The following is a 20,816-nucleotide window of genomic DNA, read 5'->3' on the forward strand; positions in this document are numbered from 1 at the left end:
AGCCAGGTGCATGGTGCCACACATTAACCAGTTACTGGATGCCACACAATAACCAGGTACAGGACTTCCCACAATACCCAGGTGCATGGTTCCACACAATGACCAGGTATCAGATGCCACACGACAAACAGGTGAGGGTACAAACCAATAGCTAGATAGGGAATTCAACATATTAATACAATGTGGCTGAAAATGCCAAAAAACTATGCAGAATACAATATTCAGGTACACAATTTGACACAATAATCAAGCACACAATGCCACACAGTGGCCATTTGTGGGTTGCCACAACAATAAACAGGCGTGTACGTTTGTGGGACACCAAGTGATACACATGTGCTAGAGATTATCTGGGTACTGGGCACTCCATCCACAGCAGTGACTATGCCATTTGTAGTTTATTTATTTATTTATTGATAAAGTTGTATATAGCGCGAACGTGACCCACGAGGGTATCAGAGCGCCTTACAGTATAAGAACATAAATGGTTGAGGTGATATACATACATTCAAAAGTGTCAATTCGTACAAAAGAAATATAAAATATTTGAATAACAAACATAAAGGACCGTGAAACTGCAGGACGTTGTACAATAGACAGTTAACGAAAATTAGGTGAACGTACATATTATAACCTCGATCGATTCACAATGGATATAAAGTGTATAGATAAAACCAAGACGGACCCACCACCAGAAAGCTTTACACTACATACAGTTAAAGAGCAATAAGGGCTGTGATATTAGTCTTCCATAAAATAGACTCATCCATTCCACCTGAGATAGGCAATGGTATTCAGATCATAAAAATGACTCGGTGACATCCTAGAATTAAAACTTAGTTGCTTCCACCCGGCTTTACTAGGCATAGCCTTACTGTGCAGCTCTCTGCAAGACCTGTTGTTACCAATTTTTTAACGTAGACCCAGCGTGGTCTTTGGCTCCTCCCACAGCAGTATTACCCTCTTACCTCATGCTATTGACTGTTTGGTGTATCATTCCATCTCCTGTGAAGTGTTTGCATTGCAATGCGTGAGGGACTATTTTACATCACAAAAGTACACCGGATCATCATGCATTAAATTATAAATTGCGTTGTACACAGAAATGAATCACATTCTGTTATTTCCACTGCAGCAGGTTTTTAAAAAAATATTTCAGACAGTAAAATGCCAGCCAAACCTATTTGCTTTGCTTGTTAGCTTCAGAGCTATGATGTAGTAATGTCCAATAACAGACTCTTTGTACACAACCCCTTCTTTTCTCTCATAGTGCTCGTGATTTTAAAATGTTGGACCTCCCGTAAATACTGCTTGAGAATCCCATTTCTTATAGGGCCACAGAGCAGGCTGCATTCGTATGTGAGTTTTTTTGTCACAACAGCCCTTTCCAAGCTACAAGCTCATGGTGGGCGCTGATGGCTTCCCACCCGGAGACACAACTAAGCAGAGGCTTTCTGCTGCAGCTGTGGCTCCCCCCTACCCATATTGGTTTTATGCTACTTACCGCCCCCCAATGTGTCCCCCCACATCACACCCGGATAAATTGCTTGCCAGCACATCACCCATCGTTTCAGGAAGTGGGCGCCCCCTCAGAGCCACTTTCTTTTATTTTTCTTATTTTTTATGCAAGTTAACCTTTCTCATATTTTTTCTTAAAAGTAATTGTTGTGCTGAGGCAATGTAGTGGAAGTGATGTTGCAGCAGTTTACCTCCTTGTTTTACTCATACCCAGACGTGGGTCCCATGCTCTCAATGCCACTGGAGTCAAGCTATCCTGGCTGATGAGGGCTGAAAGCCCGAAATCTGTCCTAGGATGCTTGTTTTCAGTCCAAGGAGGACCTGGCCTGGCAGTTTGGGCTGGACTGTTGCCATTGGGCGCAGGGCCAAGCCTGATTTGCATATGGCTGGGCCCAAACTGGAATGGCATGGGGAGCAAAACAACTATGGATTCAAGCCCAGATCTCTGTACTGGAGTGAATGTATGACATTGTTCTGCATTCTGTCCATCAATTGAGTTGTACCGTCATACATTCGCCCTGCTGGGGTCAGCAGACCACCATATCTGTGATTGCTTTTAAATAAAACAATGGATTTTTTGGGGAAATGCAGCCCGTTTTGCTCTTGCTGTCTTTGCACAGATGTGTCAGTGCCTCCTCGTGGCAGCTTCCTGGAATGGCAGTTTCAGGTGCGAGTCAGCGCCCCCTTGTGGTAGCTCTCCTAGCTGGCAGTCTCTCCTCTCTGTGTCCCTGCAGAGCTGTGAATCAACGCCTCCTTGTGGCTACTCCCTGGAATGGCAGTCTGAGTTGTGAGTCAGCGCCTCCTCCTGGCTGCTTCCTGGAATGGCAGTCTCTCCTCTCAGTGTGTCTGGACAGCTGTGAGTCAGTGCCTCCTTGTGGCCGCTCCCTGGAATGGTAGTCTCAGGTGTGAGTCAGCGCCCCCTTGTGGTAGCTCTCCTAACTGGCAGTCACTCCTCCCGTTGTCCCTGTACAGGGCCGGCCTTAGGCATGTGCAAGCTGTGCACCTGCACAGGGCCACCAAACCCCAGGGGCCACCACACCAATATATATCCTTAATATAATAATCCTCTGAGGATGGATACCTATTTGCGTGGCGCCCCCAGGGATTTGGTGGCCCTGTGTTCCACTTCCAAACACCCTGAACCCCCCTCTTCACTGGCCTCCGCGCTCCACCCCGCCCGGACCCCCTCTTCTGGGGCCCCCTACCTATGCTCCCTGCCCAGGGCCACCATGAGCCTAGAGCCGCCCCTGCCCTGTACATCTGTGAGTCAGCGCCTCCTCGTGGCCACTCCCTGGAATGGCAGCCTCAGGTGTGAGTCAGCGCCTCCTCGTGGTAGCTCCTGGAATGGCAGTGTCAGGTGTGAGTCAGCGCCTCCTCTTGGCCACTCCTGGAATAGCAGTCTCAGGTGTGAGTCAGCGCCTCCATGTGGCCGCTCCCTGGAATTGCAGTCTCTGCTCTCCTTGTCTCTGTACAGCTGAGTCAGCGCCCCCTCGTGGCCGCCCTCCAGCCCTGCTGTCTCTGCTGAGGCCTGCTCATGATGCTCTCGTCTAGAGGCTCTCAGTTGAACTCCCTCTCCCGGCCGGAGCCCCTGTCTCCTCTCGGGCGCTGCCTGCCCGTGTCCCTGTAGGGGCATCTCCCGCCCTGGCCACGTCTGCCTCTTCATTAGCCCCAGCCCCGGGCGCTGCCCCTTCCAATTACCGCGCGTGAAAGGTCGCGGTGGTCGCCATGTCGTCCAGGGGCTCGCGCTGTCACAGGAGCTGACGGCGGCACGTGGCCCTAGTTACATATTCATTCATTACTTCTTATGTGAGGCTATTATCCGCATATTGACTGAATGCAGCGAGCTAAAGAAAAGAGCTTACTTACCCCATGCCCAAGAACACGCGTTTTAGTATGTCGTGTGCAAGCAGTTGCCACTTGGAATGTTGCTTTTCCCTTCTACTTACATGTTGCTGGTTTGATAAAGACTACGATTTTTCAATTTTTGGCAAATCATTTCTAGGCATTCAACATTATTTTAAAAAATATAAATTCTAGATTTTTTTTTTGCATTTATTTTTTATTGCGAATAATCGTCTGGAATATGTGAAATCGAATAAGCTTTACATTTTACGTAGACATTATGACAGCTTTTTAAAAGGATTTTACAGCGTCTAAGCTATTTTTCATTTCAATAACATATTTATACCATTTCACAGTATGTCTAAATATACAACATCCCACAGAAAATTCAATTCAATAGGAACCGACGTTTTCTTGACAATTTCACTGATATTTTCTGTGAAAATATCCACGGGAATATTCCTAGATCTGTACACAAAAAATCCTCATTCTGCTGAAACTTTGAACGGATTTTTCTTGAAAGAAAGATATATTTGGGTAACTTCTGTGAAATCTCTTATGGGGAAATGTTTTTCTATTCTTGGAAAGTGCCTGCGAAATGTAGTCTCCAGGATTTCTGCACAAATGTCCCTGGAAACTTTCATTGAAACATTTGCCAAAATCTCAAGAAAAGTGGTTTGTCATTCCATTAAAGTTACAACAGAATGGAGAATTTTTAGCAACTCTGTGAATGACTTTAGTACATTTTATTGAAATTTGTATAGAAAATGGAATATTGCTAAGAAAATGACACATTTCCTTGGAAATGTTTTCCTAGTCAGGAATTCCCACAATGTCATCAGTAAAAATGTTTTGCATCCTGTGCCATTAAGTGATCAGAAACTTGACAGTGACTAACAATGCCCTAATCCTGAATGCTTAGGAGCAATCCGGCCCCTGTATGGATACCCAGATATGTCTGCCTCCATACACAGATGCAGCAGAACTGACTAATGGTTTAATATGAGATGCTTTGCATTGTGATGGCGTTTGTATACAGATTTGTTCCCCCTGATGAGTAACAGGCATGTTAACATACAGAATAATACACCCAAAATATGCCACTAAAGTAAGTAGAACTACAAAAAAGACAAGCTAAATTTAAGCAGCCTTTTGGAGTAGCAGTCAATGAGAGATAAACCATGTATCATTTAGACAATATAACTTTAGCATACACTACACCTAAGGTTTACAATTAAATGAACCTTTTGACGAGAAACAAACTGTTTGACATAATTTATTTTTCTAAGGATCTTTTTTGTGGCTTGGTTTGCCTGTTTCCTTTAGGTAGTCTTCAGTGCAGTTATTTGCACTCAATCTCTGTTGAGTGCTTTGTGGCCAAACATTTGTCCTCAATTCATTCACAGAGTGTGAGGGCTTCAGGTTGCGAATTCTTGAGAGAGCAGAAACATTCACTTCACCTGTTCACTCTTTATGTGAACAGGTTTGGAGACTACATGAGCCTCACCCATCTGTGGAACCCATGGGCAGCCATTTTGCCTCAGGTTGTGAACAAGGTTTTTTGTTTGAGAAGGCCAGAAATATCTGATTGATGTCTAAAGCATAGGCCCATAAAAACCTACCAACATACTCTAAAATATGGAAAAAAAATTAAAGTTTATATGACTGCTATTGGTGGGAGCAGTAAAATGTTTCATCTCAAGGCAGATTGTTCCATTCCATGGTAAACATGAACCAACTCGCTCTTATGGGGTATCCACGGTGCCACATAATTAGGAGTCCCGGTTTTATGGTATTTTTATTTTTTACATTTCTGTCTGTATTTATCCATCTTTATTTTTTGGCCATTTTATCTGTATTTATCCATATTTATTTTGTGTTTTGCGTATAAATGAAGTTGAAAAACTGTACATTTCCATATTTATTTAACTGATAGACGTACACACATACTTTGATGTTTGTCATGTTTTAGCTATTTAAGCTGTCAAATATTACAATACAATACATCCACTGGTAAATACTAGCATGATACCATAAATGTTTGTTGACATATGCCGTTATTTAAATACATTTCATCGTGTGTTTTTATTTCCCATGCTGTCCATATGCTCAGCTGCTGGCATATAATTCATCAAAGACAGCATGGAGAGTCACTTTAAAGGAGCACAATTGTCTTTAATTATCCACTTTAAAAATAAATGCTGGCAGAAAACACATTGTTTTCTGTCTGTATTTCTCTGTAAAAATTCGTAAAAACGGAAAACAGGGAGCCTTACACATTATAGTCTTGTTACAGTTGTGATCCATCAACATATATTAATGTACAGACCCCCTTCCCAGTCCCTGTCAGTGTGTCTCCTATTCCTCTCTTTGAGTGATTCAAAGGTATACATTATTACATGTTAGCCTTTTACAGTGTTTCACCTGTCAGTCATAGAAATTGTCATAGAGTTCGTACAAGGGGCCAAAATGTGCCATCTTTTGAGTTGTGTTCTGGACTCCAGGGATGGAGCGGAGCTCATTTTTTGCCTCTCCCTTTGCAGGACCACCTCTTGAAGCGAGCAGCGGACATTGCCGAAGTCCTGTACAACGTGCCGCGCAACACCAGCCAGCTGACGTCCCTCACCGGCAACCACGCCCACTCAGGAATGATGGGAATCAACTCCTTTGGAAGCCAACTGGCCGTGAACATCGCAGAAGCAAACCAGGGTACGGATCAAGGTGAGCGCACGCGTGTGTGTCTGATGGTGTGTCATGGCTAAGGCGGGCGTAAATCTGGGTCTGGATCAAGGCGAGCGCATGTGTGTATATTTGATGTCGTATCATGGCTAAGGCTGGCGTAAAGCTAGGTCTGGATCAAGGTGAGCGTGTGTGTCTCATGTTGTGTCATGGCTAAGGCTGGTGTAAAGATGGGTCTGGATCAAGGCGAGCTCATGCATGTGTGGCTGATGTCGTGTCACGGCTAAGGCTAGCGTAAAGCTGGTTCTGGATCAAGGCAAGCGCATGCATGTGTGTCTGATGTAGTGTCATGGCTAAGGCTGGCATAAAGCTGGGTGTGGATCAAGGAGAGGACAAGCATGTGTGCCTGATGTCATGTCATGGCTATGGCAGGTGTGAAGCTGGGAATGGATCAAGGTGAGGGCATGTATGTGTGTCTGAGGTCGTGTCATGGCTAAGGCTGCCGTAAAGCTGGGAATGGATCAAGGTGAGCGCATGCGTGTTTGTCTAATTCCGTGTCATGGCTAAGGCTGCCGTAAAGCTGGGAATGGATCAAGGTGAGCGCATGCGTGTTTGTCTAATTCCGTGTCATGGCTAAGGCTGGCGTGAAGCTGGATCTGGATCACGGTGAGTGCATGTATGTGTGTCTGATGTCATGTCATGGCTAAGGCTGGCATGAAGCTGGGTTTGGATCCAGGTGAGTGTATGTTTGTGTGTCTGATGTCATGTCATGGCTAAGGCTGGCGTGAAGCTGGATCTGGATCACGGTGAGTGCATGTATGTGTGTCTGATGTCATGTCATGGCTAAGGCTGGTGTAAAGCTGGGAATGGATCATGGTGAGCACTTGCATTTGTGTCCAATGTTGTGTCATGGCTAAGGCTGCGTAAAGGTGGGTCTGGAACAAGGTGAGCGCATGCATGTGTGTGATGTCATGTCATGCCTAAGGCTAACGTAAATGTAAATGTAAATGTGTGTGTCTTGTAAAGCGCACGGCTGCCCGTAAGCGTCCCGGCGCTGGAGACCGCTGGGGAACCCGTCCTGGCTTTCCCTGTGAGATGGTCCCTTCTGGGTATCTCCAAGGTGAAACCAGGCATCCCCGGCGTCTGTGGGGGGCCGTTGTAGAGATGAGGCAAGCTTAATGCCCAGAGTTGCCAAGTGTGATCCCTGGTTAGAGTAGGCGCCGAGGCGAGAATTGTCGAGTCCGCTGACCCTGGTCCACGACCCTGCCGCGTCGGGAATTGAACCCTGGTCCCGGGCCGTTCTCTGCTTCCGGGTCTGCCGCCTCTAACCAGTGAGCCACACCACTCCACACGTAAAGCAGGGAATGGATCAACGTGAGCGCATGCATGTGTCTAATGTCATGTCATGGCAAAGGCTGGAGTAAAGCTGGGTGTGGATCAAGGTGAGTGCATGTATGATGTCCTGTCATGGCTAATGCTGGCGTGAAGCTGGGTGTGGATCAAGGTGAGTGCATGTATGTGTGTCTGTTGTCGTGTCATGGCTAAGGCTGGCGTAAAACTGGGAATGGATCAAGGTGAGCGCATGTGTCGTGTGTGTGTCTACTGCGTTATGGCTAAGGCTGGCGTGAAGCTGGATCTGGATCAAGGTGAGCGCATGCATACGTGTCTGATGTCGTTTCATGGCTATGATGTGATAAAGCTGAGAATGGAGCGAGGTGAGCGCATGCATGTGTGTCTGATGTCGTGTCATGGCTATGTCTGGTGTAAAGCTGGGTTTGGATCAAGGTGAGTGCATGTGTGTGTGTCTGATGTCATGTCATGGCTAAGCTGGCATGAAGCTGGGTGTGGATCAAGGTGAATGCATATATGTGTGTCTGATGTCATGCCATGGCTAAGTCTGGTGTAAATCTGCGAATGGATCAAAGTGAGCAAGTGTATGCATGTGTGTATGTGTGTTTGTACCCAGGGGTCCTTAGATTCAGTTGGCATATACTCACCAGATAACATATCTAGGCAAGGAATAGAAATAAATAGGACACTGATAAAGGAGGGTGCATACACACATGTCTGTTATCAGGTCATGGCAAGGGCTAGCATGCCACGGAGCATGCGTCAAGGTAAAGTGAAACAGATTATTCTCCCTACTAGTCAAGTCAGTGCCCACTCCAAAGCTGAAAACAGGGGAAAGGCAAGACTATGCATGGGTGTGTGTGCGCATGTTTGCGTGTATGTGTCTGCTGATAGATCTCATGCAGGATAAGAAAAAAACAGGACAGATGCATGTGAGTGCACCTCAGCAGGTGTCTTTTGACATGGCTTGGCCCCAATTTAATGTAAGCGTTTGAGCCTTCGTCTGGTACCAGACTATGCAGGCCTGCGCAAACAAAGTCTGTGGTGAGGGGACTCCATATGTGTCTGCCTGCTGACTGAGCCTGGACAGAACTGGCAAAAGCAGGTTAGGCATTGAGTTAAATCGATGAATGTGCGCATGATGGGCCCGATTCACAGAACTAACTTAAGACAAAATCCTAAACTTACTACCATTTTGATATTCACAGTAGGCACTTACTCATTTCGGTATCCACAGAAGTTAGGAGTCCTAACTTTAGGACTCCTAAATGCCTTTTGTGGATACCGAAAGTCTTAAAGTTAGGATTTTTCTCAGTTTAGGAGTAGTAAAGTTAGCACTCCTAACTATAGGTCTCCTAAACTGAGAAAAATCCTAACTTTAAGACTTTCGGTATTCACAGAAGGCATTTAGGAGTCCTAAAGTTAGGACTCCTAACTTTACTACTCCTAATTTGAGAAAAATCCTAACTTTAAGACATTCTGTATTCACAGAAGGCATTTAGGAGTCCTAAAGTTAGGACTCCTAACTTCTGTGAATACAGAAATGAGTAAGTGCCTTCTGTGAATACCAAAATGAGTAAGTGCCTTCTGTGAATATCAAAATGGTAGTAAGTTTAGGATTTTGTCTTAAGTTAGTTCTGTGAATCGGGCCCGATGAGATCGTTACCGGGACCAGTGCAAGGGTAGGATTAGAGCTAGTTGCTGCGCCTCCCAGTTGACAGAGCAACAAAGTGCTCTGTCACACGCCCCGTCAGCTCAGACCCATTTTTCTAGGGGTCTCAGATCGCCAGGCCAACTAGGACCTGGATCTATATGCAAGGCTGGTTACCATCACATCACACGAATTTTCAACCAGCATTGCAGTAGTGCTAGAGTTGAATAATTTTACTAAATACGGTGCTGATGATGTGCCGCTAGTACCGCTAAGGGCTACCACTGGCATGAAACATGTCGACCAACGTCCATTACACGTGCCCAGTAGGATCATTATATCCACTCAGGGTCACTCTCTTTTAATTAGGCTAGTGCGCCCTAGGAATAAAATATTAGAAAGAGTTGTCCTAGACCTATTTTAAAATCACTCATACACTCACCGCACTATCTAGCCCACACGCCTGCACACACCATACGGCTTAATCAAAAAAAGATCTCCGCCAAAGAGCCCCATCCTGGGTGCCTGTCGGGCATTGCAGCTCTGGCCCGATGAGGAGCCGGCCCAATGATGAAGCATTACATCTTTCGGTGTGTGTGAGGGCACTTTTTAGAAAGACGTGAATTTTACTTCACTTCAAGGAACTGCATACCCCCTTAATTACATGCATGATGAGAGATGCCAGCACAAACTGGCACAAAGACGGCTAGATTCCAAGATGAGATCATGCATGACGGCAGGAGTAGTCACAGATATTACACCCTTGTATTTTTTAGTGACCCATGTTCACATCTTAAATTCTCAAGCCCCATTTAGAGGGATTTTGCTCTTAAATGTTACTTCAAAGGATTATCAATTGTAAAATAAAAATTGCCTCTAACATGCTCTACATGGCCCTATTTACCACTCCAAAGTGCTCCCAATAACATTGAAAGTTTCTTATTAATATTTGATTCCAAAAATCCAGTATTAAGCTTCAGAATTGGTGCTCATTGCCCCAAAAGACCTTGGCTGTGATTTAGAGCCAGCCACATTTTTTGGCACCAGCCCTGTCCACCCAAACCTAGAGTGTATACAATGTACAGACTCCATATCAAGGGTGTACAGGACATCTGCCAGTTTATGGCCAGTGGCACCCATCTGCCATAGGGTCTTTGTATAGAACGCATCTACTGAGGTGGGCGTTAGGCAAGTGTGCAACGCTCACCCAACAGTCACAAAAAAATACTTTAATGCACAGGCTCTCACCCACGGTGCTCTCAAAAAGAGGGGAGAAACACCCTACTCCACCAATATCCAATCCTAGGATTGACACACAATGTTTTGACGCTATGAGGCACTCGTCATTATATCAAAACGTAGTATCTAGTACAGTATACAGTACAGAAAGAGAAATGATTCTTGGTGATATGACTTTATTATTTGGTGCTCCGACCTCTTCTTAAGACAATCCCGTAAGCTTGAGCCAACACGTGTTTCGCCCTATATGGAGAGGTCTCCCCATGACTTTCTCAAGGCTCTTAGATTCCGGAGATCCTATAGATGGTCCTCAGTTCCTGTTGCATTTACACCTCCAATATTTAATGTCCAGCCTGAGTGTGTCTCACTAGAAATGTAAGCGTCTGAGTCAGTAGGCTGGAGACCAGCATTTGTCCCGGACTTTCTCTATGGAGGACTCTCCCGGTCACTTATTTACTATTGGACAGGATGGCAGATATTCTCACATCTAGAGACCAGGTAATTTTATTGCATACTGCATAGATCAGATATTGGACCTTTTAGGGTGGCAAATATACATACACAATATTGAGGAGGGCAATAGGAGGCGATATTATTGACAGTAGATTATTTTTCTGCAGCAAACATAATACAGAACACACTACAAAACTTATATTCTGGGCAGACTCCACAGAAAATTCTGCTGCTTACATTTCTAGTGGGACACACTAAGGCTGGAATTAAATATTGGAGGTTTAAATACAACCAGGACTGAGGATCTTCTATAAGATCTCATTTATCTAAGACCCTTGAGAAAGTCGTGGGGAGACCTCCCCATATAGGACGAAAGACGTGTTTGGGAAAGCTTTCGGAATTCTCTTAAGTGAACAATAAAGTTTTATCATCAAGAGACCTTTCTCTTTCTGTATCGTACATTGTACTAGATACTAAGTTTTGATATAATGACGAGTGCCTCATAGCGTCAAATCTTTGTATAGAACAAATCCCTCATCTGGTTTCACTTTCCCGCTGCCATCACTGTCGCAGGATGTTTCACAGGACAGTAATGCTTTGTTGTGCCACATGTGCCTACCCAATAGTAGGTTAACAGGCCAGTGACATGTAGAAGGGATAGCTGAACTAAAGCAAGGAGCTATCCATCCCATATGCAAATCCTTTGAGGCCATTGTCACCGTTAGCCACAGAATCCTACTTTGGCACCTGGAGACCATGTTCAGACCAAAAAAAAACACAATGGGATGGTTCCACCTATTTCTTGACACATGTTTCTTGCCTCTCCTCCCCAAATGTATCAGTCACCTGTGTGTCTTTCACTTGGTCTCTTCACATCAAGACTATTTCTCTCTGCAGAGGACTAAAGACTACTTGCCTCAATTGGTAAAATGCAGTGCTGTCCACTGTCCACAAGGGGAGTTCTTATAGGTTTGTAAATACATCTGCCTGACCTCAGATATATACATAATCACAGGGTACCATGATCAAAAATAGGATTATAGGTGTGACAAGTACTCCAGTAGTGTCATCATCCTGGCACCAAAGAATCCTCCCCCACTGCTAGTGGCGTGCTTCATCATAGCGTCTTGTCCACATTGAAGGCACATACTTGCCTGAATGGGCTCTACCAACTTGGAGGTCTTATTGACGTTGCACTAAAGGATCCAGTTGTATTGTTAAAATTATCAAGCAAGTCACCCAGATAATTTCTTTGCAGGTACCACTGATAAGATAAAAGACCTAAAAAGATAGGATGTTTTCAAATGTTAATTATGTTCACAGTTTTATGTCAACATGTTTCGACCAACCCTAAAGCCTATACAGGTCAGTAGCCTCCCTCAGGATTAGAGATCGCTAACACTCGCTCTAGTAATAATTTTGATATCTTCAAATAAAAATAAAGGATATAAATATATAATATTTGTCCTTATCGTCAAAACCATATGATGTAAGTCTAGAATTTCTCTGCATACTTTAACTGTAACTCACCGTGCCCAGGTGTGCCTTTACACGTTACTGAATACTCCCTGTCAGGGCTTGTTTATCCTTCATACAGGGGCCCCTGTTCTTTCCAAGATCTTAACTGATGGAATATACTGATTCACTGATGGGATAAGATGAAGGAATAGATAGATGGAGGATAACTAATGGGATTTACTGATAACTAATGGCATCCACTGATGGGATAAAATGCTGTATAGACACAAGATTAAACCGAAAAGATTTACAGATAGATTCGCTGAGGAGATAAGATGCTGTATAGATGGACACAAGATTAAACCGAAAAGATTTACAGATAGATTCGCTGAGGGGATAAGATGCTGTATAGATGGACACAAGATTAAACCGAAAAGATTTACAGATAGATTCGCTGAGGGGATAAGATGCTGTATAGATGGACACAAGATTAAACCGATAAGATTTACAGATAGATTCGCTGAGGGGATAAAATGCTGTATAGATGGACACAAGATTAAACCAATAAGATTTACAGATAGATTCGCTGAGGGGATAAGATGGATGTATAGATGGATGGAGGATTAACTGGCGAGATATATATAGAGGCCTATTCACTGATGGCATACAATGGATAGAGGATTACACTGATGTGATATACAAATAGATTCACTGGTGGGATAAGATGGATGTATAGATGGAAAGAGGATTAACTGGTGGGATATACAGATAGATTTACTGATCACAGAGAATTTGATGAATACTTATAAGTGTGAAATATTTGTGTATGGGAAGGTATGAAATCTGAGTGAAATATCCCACCTTTCTTATCCTGATTATCTCTCCTATATTTGTCCCAACATTGTTCCATGCTCCTCCTACCTCTGAATCCCTCCTGTTTCTCCTTCACTCAGTGACACAACTCACACTACACCTCTAACTCTTTTGCTTCTTCCACTCTCACAGGCTATTCTAGGAACACGAGCAGTGTGTCGCCCCGGGGGTACGTGCCCAGTTCCACCCCACAGCAGTCCAACTACAACACCATAACGTCTAGCATGAATGGCTACGGCGGGGGTGGAATGACTGGCCTTGGGGTGCCCGGGTCACCCAACTTCTTGAACGGATCCACTGCCAACTCTCCATATGCCAGTAAGTTATCTGCCACACTCCTGAAATCTAGCATTTTTTGCCAGTTGTCAGCCATGGATTTAGGATCCAAAAGTTGGATAAATTGTTCCATAGCTCAGAAAACAAAGATGTTCTAAGTCCTGACATGAGTCGGGGAAAAGGATACCTTGCTCGTAAGTTCACATTTCCTCCTCCTTGCTCTAAAATGGCTTCTCCTGCCTCATAAGGTGATGACAACCACTGACTTTGGGAACTGTGAGGCTATTGGGAGCTAGAGACAATTTCACAAAGAGGTCTAAGATGTGCTATAACATTACTTGGTGCCCTGCTTGTAGTGGTTGGGCCACAGCACTTGTGACGGGTGCATTGAGTGTTTATCAACGATGATGTGCATTACTCTGCCATTTTCCTAGAGATTCATCTCATGCAACTTAAGATTTCTGGCAATAGTTATTTTTAATTAAAGTGTTTGTAATTACTTTTTTGTTGTTGTAAAGAACTGCTTCCCACCCTAAGGTAAGCTTGCAGAGTTTGCAGAGCTTTCCCCACTCCGCGCTCCCTGTAGAGCGCGGATTTCTGAAAAAACTCCATCTAGTGGAGTTTTACCTCTCTCACTGCTCAAGAAAAATCCAATGCTATACCACCTCCCGGTGAGATTTCTCAATGTGTGTGGTCTTGGCAGGTCTCTACCGCTCGCAATGGGAAATCTGCCGATCACATTGAGAAAGCTCCGACTCGAGTAGAACATCTACTTGAGCGACAGAAAGAAGCAGAGCCCTCTTGCGCTGCGCATGGCTCCGTTCGTGCTGAATTTACAGAGTGGGTCAAAGGCCCGGCACGAAAAATCAGTGCAACTTACCTCACTCTGCCGCTTGTGGAACTCATGCGGAGCTCGTAGGAGTATCTTACCCCACAAACTCAGCCCAGGCCTACCCTAAGGCCATTTTGCAGAGCTCAAGTGTGCAGGGAGGATAGCAAGCTGAGCAAGGTCAGGTAAAATCTGCTCAGAAGCGGGATCCTCAGTCCAGTATTTGTTAGTTTCCAGTCGTAGGGCATTACACAGTTGGTTGACTATCTGAAAAATCAGTATTATCAAGTTTCCTGAATCGCGCGTACTTTGGTTCAACAGAGAGTGTTGGGCCACAAGGTAGGGCTGCGAAAAGTTTATATGTCACACACAAAGTTTTTAACAATTTCCAAGCATCACACTTCACAAATATTTGCTGTAGAATACTGGAAAAAGATGAGTTTTTGTTAATATTTTTTCAGCTGTAAAAGTTGTGCGTTATGTGGGTGATAGTCTGAGCTGTTGCTGTCATCGTGGCCTATTCACAAATGCCCATTTGGTTATAAACTTACATTTGTAAAGGAATTTTAATTCTTTACGCCATCTAGGAATGTCAAAGGCGTACCTGTAGGTGTAAACAATTTCACATGTGTGGATTTATCTAACACAAGAGCAGAGAAACATTTACCTGGGAAATCCCATTCAAGGAGTAGGAAGAGGGTGTTCCAGGGTTGGTTTGCCTGGAAAGTTTAGGAATGCCCATAGGCATGTACGGTTGTGGGCATTACAGAACATTGGTTCAATCCTTAAATGGTCAGAGATTTACTCCTGTTGAAGAAGGAAATGGGAATAGATCACCCCATATTTAGGGTGCGGGGGTAAGAAAAGGGCTTTCCCAATGAAGAAAAACATTTTCCCTGTAATAAAGAAATTTGCGCTTCCACAGAAGGATCAATTCCTCCTGTATGGATTTCTCCACTTTAGAGAACTCCACACAGGGGGAAAAGGAGACCTTTTAAAAAGATATCTAACATCTTTAATAGTATGCCTGGAGGTCTGTGCCTGACTCCGCTCTCTAAACATACTACCAGGAATGTTAGTAAATAAATGGAAAGTACACTCCGGTGGGGGAGTAACAGCCAGATTCATCAAAGCAAAATCGGCTCGCAAAGGGCCAGATTCTGAGAATCTGACCCTTTGCGAGCGCTATTTTTGCATTTGGGATTCATCATCCCAAATGCAAAAATCGCAATTATAGAAATCGCTAAATTGCGATTAATTGCATTTAAGGAATCTCAATTTGAGATTCCTTAAATGCAATTCATGAACCATTTTAAAATTGCGAATTCGCAATCTGGGGCCGCTATTTACCGCAAAGTCTAACTACGTGGCAAATAGCAAAAACTTAGAAAAATGCACTTTAGTGCATTTTTCTAAGTTGTATGTTACACACACACATGTCCCTTGGACATGTGTGTGCGCAACACCAGTTTACATTACCATTTCAGGGGTGCAAGAGGGTGTCCTTTGGACACCCTGGCACCCTTGAAATTGCTTCCTTATTTGCGATTCGCTAATTGCTAATCGCAAATAAGGAATGACTCCCCATTCATTGCTATGGGCCTTTAGGCCCATAGCAATGAATGGGAAAGCCATTCCTTATTTGCGATTAGCAATTAGCGAATCGCAAATAAGGAAGCAGTAGAAATCTTAAAAAATATTGCGATTTCTAAATGCATCCCGTTTTGCGAGTCTTTAATAGCGAATCCTTAAAATTCGCTATTAAGGACTCGCAAAACATGACCATGAGGAATCTGAGGGTAAATCTCTACATGTACTTTCAGGTTTATTCTCATGGATCAGGCCTATTGCCTTTAACTATTTATTGGTCAGCTCTTGTGGTACATCCTGTTTCTTGATACCCAGTGTTCTGTTGACATGGCTGCTGAAAACATGTTCGGACCAGACTTTATGGACCAAATGTTTGTACCTCCATAACCTGCTGCATTGATTGTTGACTGACACATGAGCATTATTACCAATGTTTCAATATTATCTTCTTTCTCCATGTCTCTATCAAGTTATGCCCTCAAGCCCACCCCTCGGTGCTTCCTCCATCACACTTCCTTCCAGCGGCAATTCCTCCGCGTCGGCTGGCGTCTTCTCCTTCTCGCCGGTCAACATGATCTCTGCCGTCAAGCAGAAGAGCGCCTTTGCCCCGGTTGTCAGGCCGCAGACCTCCCCACCACCAACGTGTACCAGCACAAACGGAGGCAGCCTCCAAGGTGAGTGCAGCGGTGTGAGGTTCTACTTTCAGACCAGGACTGGGCCCAGATGTGATGGTCAACAGCACTGGTCAGCGAAAATGCCCTGCAAGTGTATTGATGCTGCTGGCCTAGCGGGTGAGGGGTCACACGATCTCTCCAGAACCTTCAAACTCTGTGTCGCATTACCTAATTGCCTGTCCTTCACATCTAGACTTTCACTGGGGTCAGTTTGTTATTTTATGATTTTGTAACCAAACAGTGGGCAAGGAAGTTCTATTTCAGTATACCTATAAATCTTAGATTGACCCATTTTCACTATTGTTTTTATATCCTGTTCTTTTCCTAATCCCCTTTTGCTACCTTGCTGATGCAATCTCCTCTGCATGTTCACCATTCTCTCTTCTCCTGTGTTTTTTCTGGCCACAGCTCTTCTGGCCTCTGCCCTTTGCCCCCATGCTCCTTATTACACTTCCAAACTGTTTAGTCTGTGATCCACACTCTCTTCTTTTCCCAGATCTGGATACTCTCCATGTCTCCTTGCCTCCCTCTTTTTTTGAATTGTTATTCTTTTTTGTTATCACTACTTTTTCCTTACTTTTTCCTTTATTTCTTTCTTTTTTACTTCTCCTCTCACATTCCTTTCTTCGTCAGTCCTTTCCCCCAACCCATGCTGCTCTCTTTCTCTGTTCCTTCTCCTAAATTCTCCCTCTGGTGCCTCCACCCTTCCTTTGTGTTTGACACCTGTTTCTTTTTCTCCCTTCTCCCAATGCCGCTCTCCATTGACCTGCTCTACAGACCAGTCTTTTGAGGACTCGGACAAGTACCACCCTCCTGCTCGCTCCATGCAAGGGCTGACCTATTCCTAAGCACAGTACGTCTCTCTCTTCCTCTCACTGTTCCCCTTTCACTGCCCTAGCATGCTCACCAGCGCGCCCTGTAACATCTAACAAGCCGGACTCAATGGGCTCATTCCATTGGTGTAGTCAACTAATCTGGCTCCACCCATGTAGATGTCAGAGCAATGGGCTGCATCGATTGGCTTTATCAATGGCCTTGTTTCTGTTTTAATGTGCTGTGCATGGAATCACTCTCAACTTGAATAACGCGAATCGGGAGACAGCCATGACAACACGGGCTTTACACCGCGCTGCCATTACGACGCTGCCATCACAACGCAAGTCGTTATAACAACTTGCGCTGGATGGTGCTAGATAATAAGGAATAGTAGATTTACTATTCCAACACCTTCCCTACTGTTGTGTAGGCTGGAGTTGGAATAGTAAATCATACTATTCCAAAATCCAGCGCCTACAGCGCAAGTCGTTGTAACGACTTGCATTGTAATGGATGCGTCTTAATGGCATCGCGGTGTAAAAGCCTGCATTGTCATGACGTACATCCCACTAATCTCTTGGAACAAGGGCGTGCTAGGGCATCAACAATTCAAAATGGCCACTCGCTAGAACTCCAATTCATCAAACAAAACATGCGGATCAGACAATGGCAAGTACCAACCAACTTCATCTCCCCATAAATTGAGAAGACATTCCTAATTGCTGGCCTAAGCCTCATTCTTGGCCTCCATCCTTGAAAGTGTGTACAAATGGGCCTGAAAGACACCTGCAGTTATGGTGTTGTCATTCACATCATGGATTCTGAAAACCTAGTACAGATTCTTACCTATCACTCAGAATTCTGAGGCAAAAAAGGCCATAGAAAGCTTACAAAACTATTGCGGGCAGAAGCCCTTAGTGGGACACACAGGGCCAAAGAATCAGTTTCCTTGCTATTTTTCTTCTACTCCTAAAATTTGCCAAGTTTGCTGTTGCATTGTTACACGGAACATTTGAGAAAACTACGCAAAATGATATGTAATTACACAAAATGCAAATCCTTCATTCATTGCTATTCTTATAACGCAAAATACATTCTTGGTCAATTTTTTAAGGTAAGACTCATTTCATGTTTATGATGAAAGTTGAGATTTCTTGGCCTCCTTAGAAAAGAAAATAATGAAAAAACTCTTCCCAGAGATGGGTTGTCTGAAAAATGTATGGGCATATTACCAACGATGAGCGATAATTATCGCTAACGATGCTTAGCAACGAATTTTTAACGCTAAGCATCGCCGGAAATTATCGCAGAGATAACTTGCTATTAGCAAGGTTTTTCTCAGAAGTGATAAAAATCCTCGCGCTAACTGCCAAATGAGAGATTATTGCTGGAAAACCAACGATAATCTCTCGAAGTTTGGCGTTAGCTTGATGATAGGGGCTCACAAACTTAGCAATGATATCCACCTTCCATAGGATATCATGGCTAAATCAGGAAAATATCAGGTGTAAAAAAAGCAGCGCTAACCGTGGTTAGCGCTGCTTTTTTTTAAATCACTAACAGGGTTAGCGAAATCCTTGATAATAGGAGAAATGTGGCTTAACAACATTTCTCCTATTATTTTTCTCTGGAACGCCCCCTTTGCATCTCATTAGAGATGCAAGGGGAAGCGTAGAGAAAAAGGGTGCTAACATGCGAATTTGCGTGTTAGCACCCTGTTGCTGATAGGGAGATAATTTTATCTCCGCTTTCTTGGCTTTTAAAGCCAAAAAAGCGGAGATAAATCCCTTGATAATATGCCTCTTAGTTCCTTTTTTCTCCTTTTTCCTATTAACGGCTGTGCAAGTAACATCAACAATTCAAAAAAATTCTCTGGAGCACCTCTAGACCCATATGCTATTAAATATTGAGACTTCCGTTAAACTACGTTACCCCCCATTATCCCAAGGTTGAGGATTCTCACATGAAACATGCAAAGCTTTAAGATATTGGGTAATAGACGCTTTGTTGGTGAAGAAAACTTTTTTTGCTGATCTAACTATCAACCAACAGTTCCGCTCCTTTTTCGGGTTAGAATTGATGAAAGTTTTGCTACCACTCAGTTAACACAGTTTATTGTATCCTGTAACATCTTGGATTCTTTCGGTCATCAGACAGCGCTGAAACTGTTCTGACCACAGTCGCAAACGACCTCCATTGGATTTTGGACAAAAATTGAACTTCTGCGCTGATTTTGTTTGATTTGTTGGAGGTGTTTGACGCCATAGCCTACGCTGTTCTTAAACGATGGCTTAGGGGTGTTGGTGTGAAAAATCAGTCTCTGCGTCGGTCCATCTCCATTTTAACAGAGTGTCTCTTTGGCGCCTTTCATCTCAGAATTAAAAAATGACTATTTGTGGAGGATTGGTACTTAGCCCTACCCTGTTCAATATCTAAGTGGCATCACGAGCTGCGCTAACACTCGCTTTGAGAGTAAATGTTTACAGATAGGCAGATGACACCCATCTGATTGTGTGTTTGGACTGCACTATTGATCACTCTTGTAATACATTTAAAGAGTACCTTAAAACTGTAATGTCATGGATAATGAGAACTACTTTCATGTCAATACTGACAAAACAAGGGTGATCATTTTGGAAAATTCGTCCTTCTGATCGGCCCCTTGGTGTCCAGACGAATTCGGTCCTTACCCTGTTCCGTCTACACCCTCCTGAAATCTAGGTGTAATTTTTTTATAGAAATCTTTTGTTTATAATTGATACTGCTGAACTCTCAAAAAACTAAGCCTTCATTTTATGCACTTTGAGGAAAATTCTTCATCCTCTCACAGACACACAGAGAAAATCAATAGTCCAGGTGCAAGTGAATTCACGCCTGGACTATTGCAATTCTCTTCATTTGGGGTGTCTTTCTTATCTTCTGCCTCAGTTACAGCATGTCCAGAATGCATCTGCATGATGTATATTGGGTCCAACAGAAAGATCACACTTGTCTCTTCATGTGAGGTCACTTTATTGGGTTTCTGTCAATAAAAGATGCCTCTGCAAAGCGTTGTGACTTCATCAATTCATTACCTACATTCAAAATCATTGTAAAAGAAACATGTCCACAAGAACCCATAGAGTCCATAAAGTCGGCTCTACTTTCTATATACTTACAGTGAAGGCCTGGGCATCTCTTCCTCAAGAACTTCAAACTACTGGTGTCCTCCTGTGCATTCACAAGCTTCTTAAAATCCAACTCTTTCATACTGCTCTTTGAGTAATTGTTTAATAGTTTCTGGATATTATCTCAGGGACCTCAGGTTAATCGTCACAATGTCTATGACAATAACTCAACCAAACTCGGTTTGTAGGTAAGTGGACTCAGTTCCAAACAGGAGGCATCCTTGTAGAAGGAGACTCACATTACAATGGTATTTGGAGGAATTCCCACTACATATCACCCTGCGATCTGCAAGAGGCATAGGAAATTTGAATTTTATGCAAAAATTGAGCTTCCCTCCTGCATACATTTTTAAGTAAATTGTGAGATTTGGTCTTGATAATGGCACTCAGAGACCCATATA

General features: G+C 43.7%; 1 protein-coding gene across 3 annotated transcripts in view; it reads left to right on the top strand.

Moving 5' to 3' along the window:
* Positions 1 to 20,816, top strand: part of LOC144817763 (transcription factor COE3-like) — a 473,223-nt gene that overhangs the window by 446,466 nt on the left and 5,941 nt on the right. For 2 of the 3 annotated variants that reach the window (XM_078674555.1, XM_078674557.1), the window contains exons 13-15: positions 5,904 to 6,081; positions 13,196 to 13,381; positions 16,229 to 16,432. In XM_078674555.1, coding sequence (XP_078530681.1) covers positions 5,904 to 6,081; positions 13,196 to 13,381; positions 16,229 to 16,432 — 568 coding nt within the window. Of the gene's footprint in view, positions 1 to 5,903; positions 6,082 to 13,195; positions 13,382 to 16,228; positions 16,433 to 17,209; positions 17,286 to 20,816 lie in introns of all 3 variants that reach the window. The other variant, XM_078674554.1, reaches the window with a different exon arrangement.

Source organism: Lissotriton helveticus, chromosome 2_1, assembly GCF_964261635.1.
Source record: "Lissotriton helveticus chromosome 2_1, aLisHel1.1, whole genome shotgun sequence".
Classification (NCBI taxonomy): domain Eukaryota; kingdom Metazoa; phylum Chordata; class Amphibia; order Caudata; family Salamandridae; genus Lissotriton; species Lissotriton helveticus.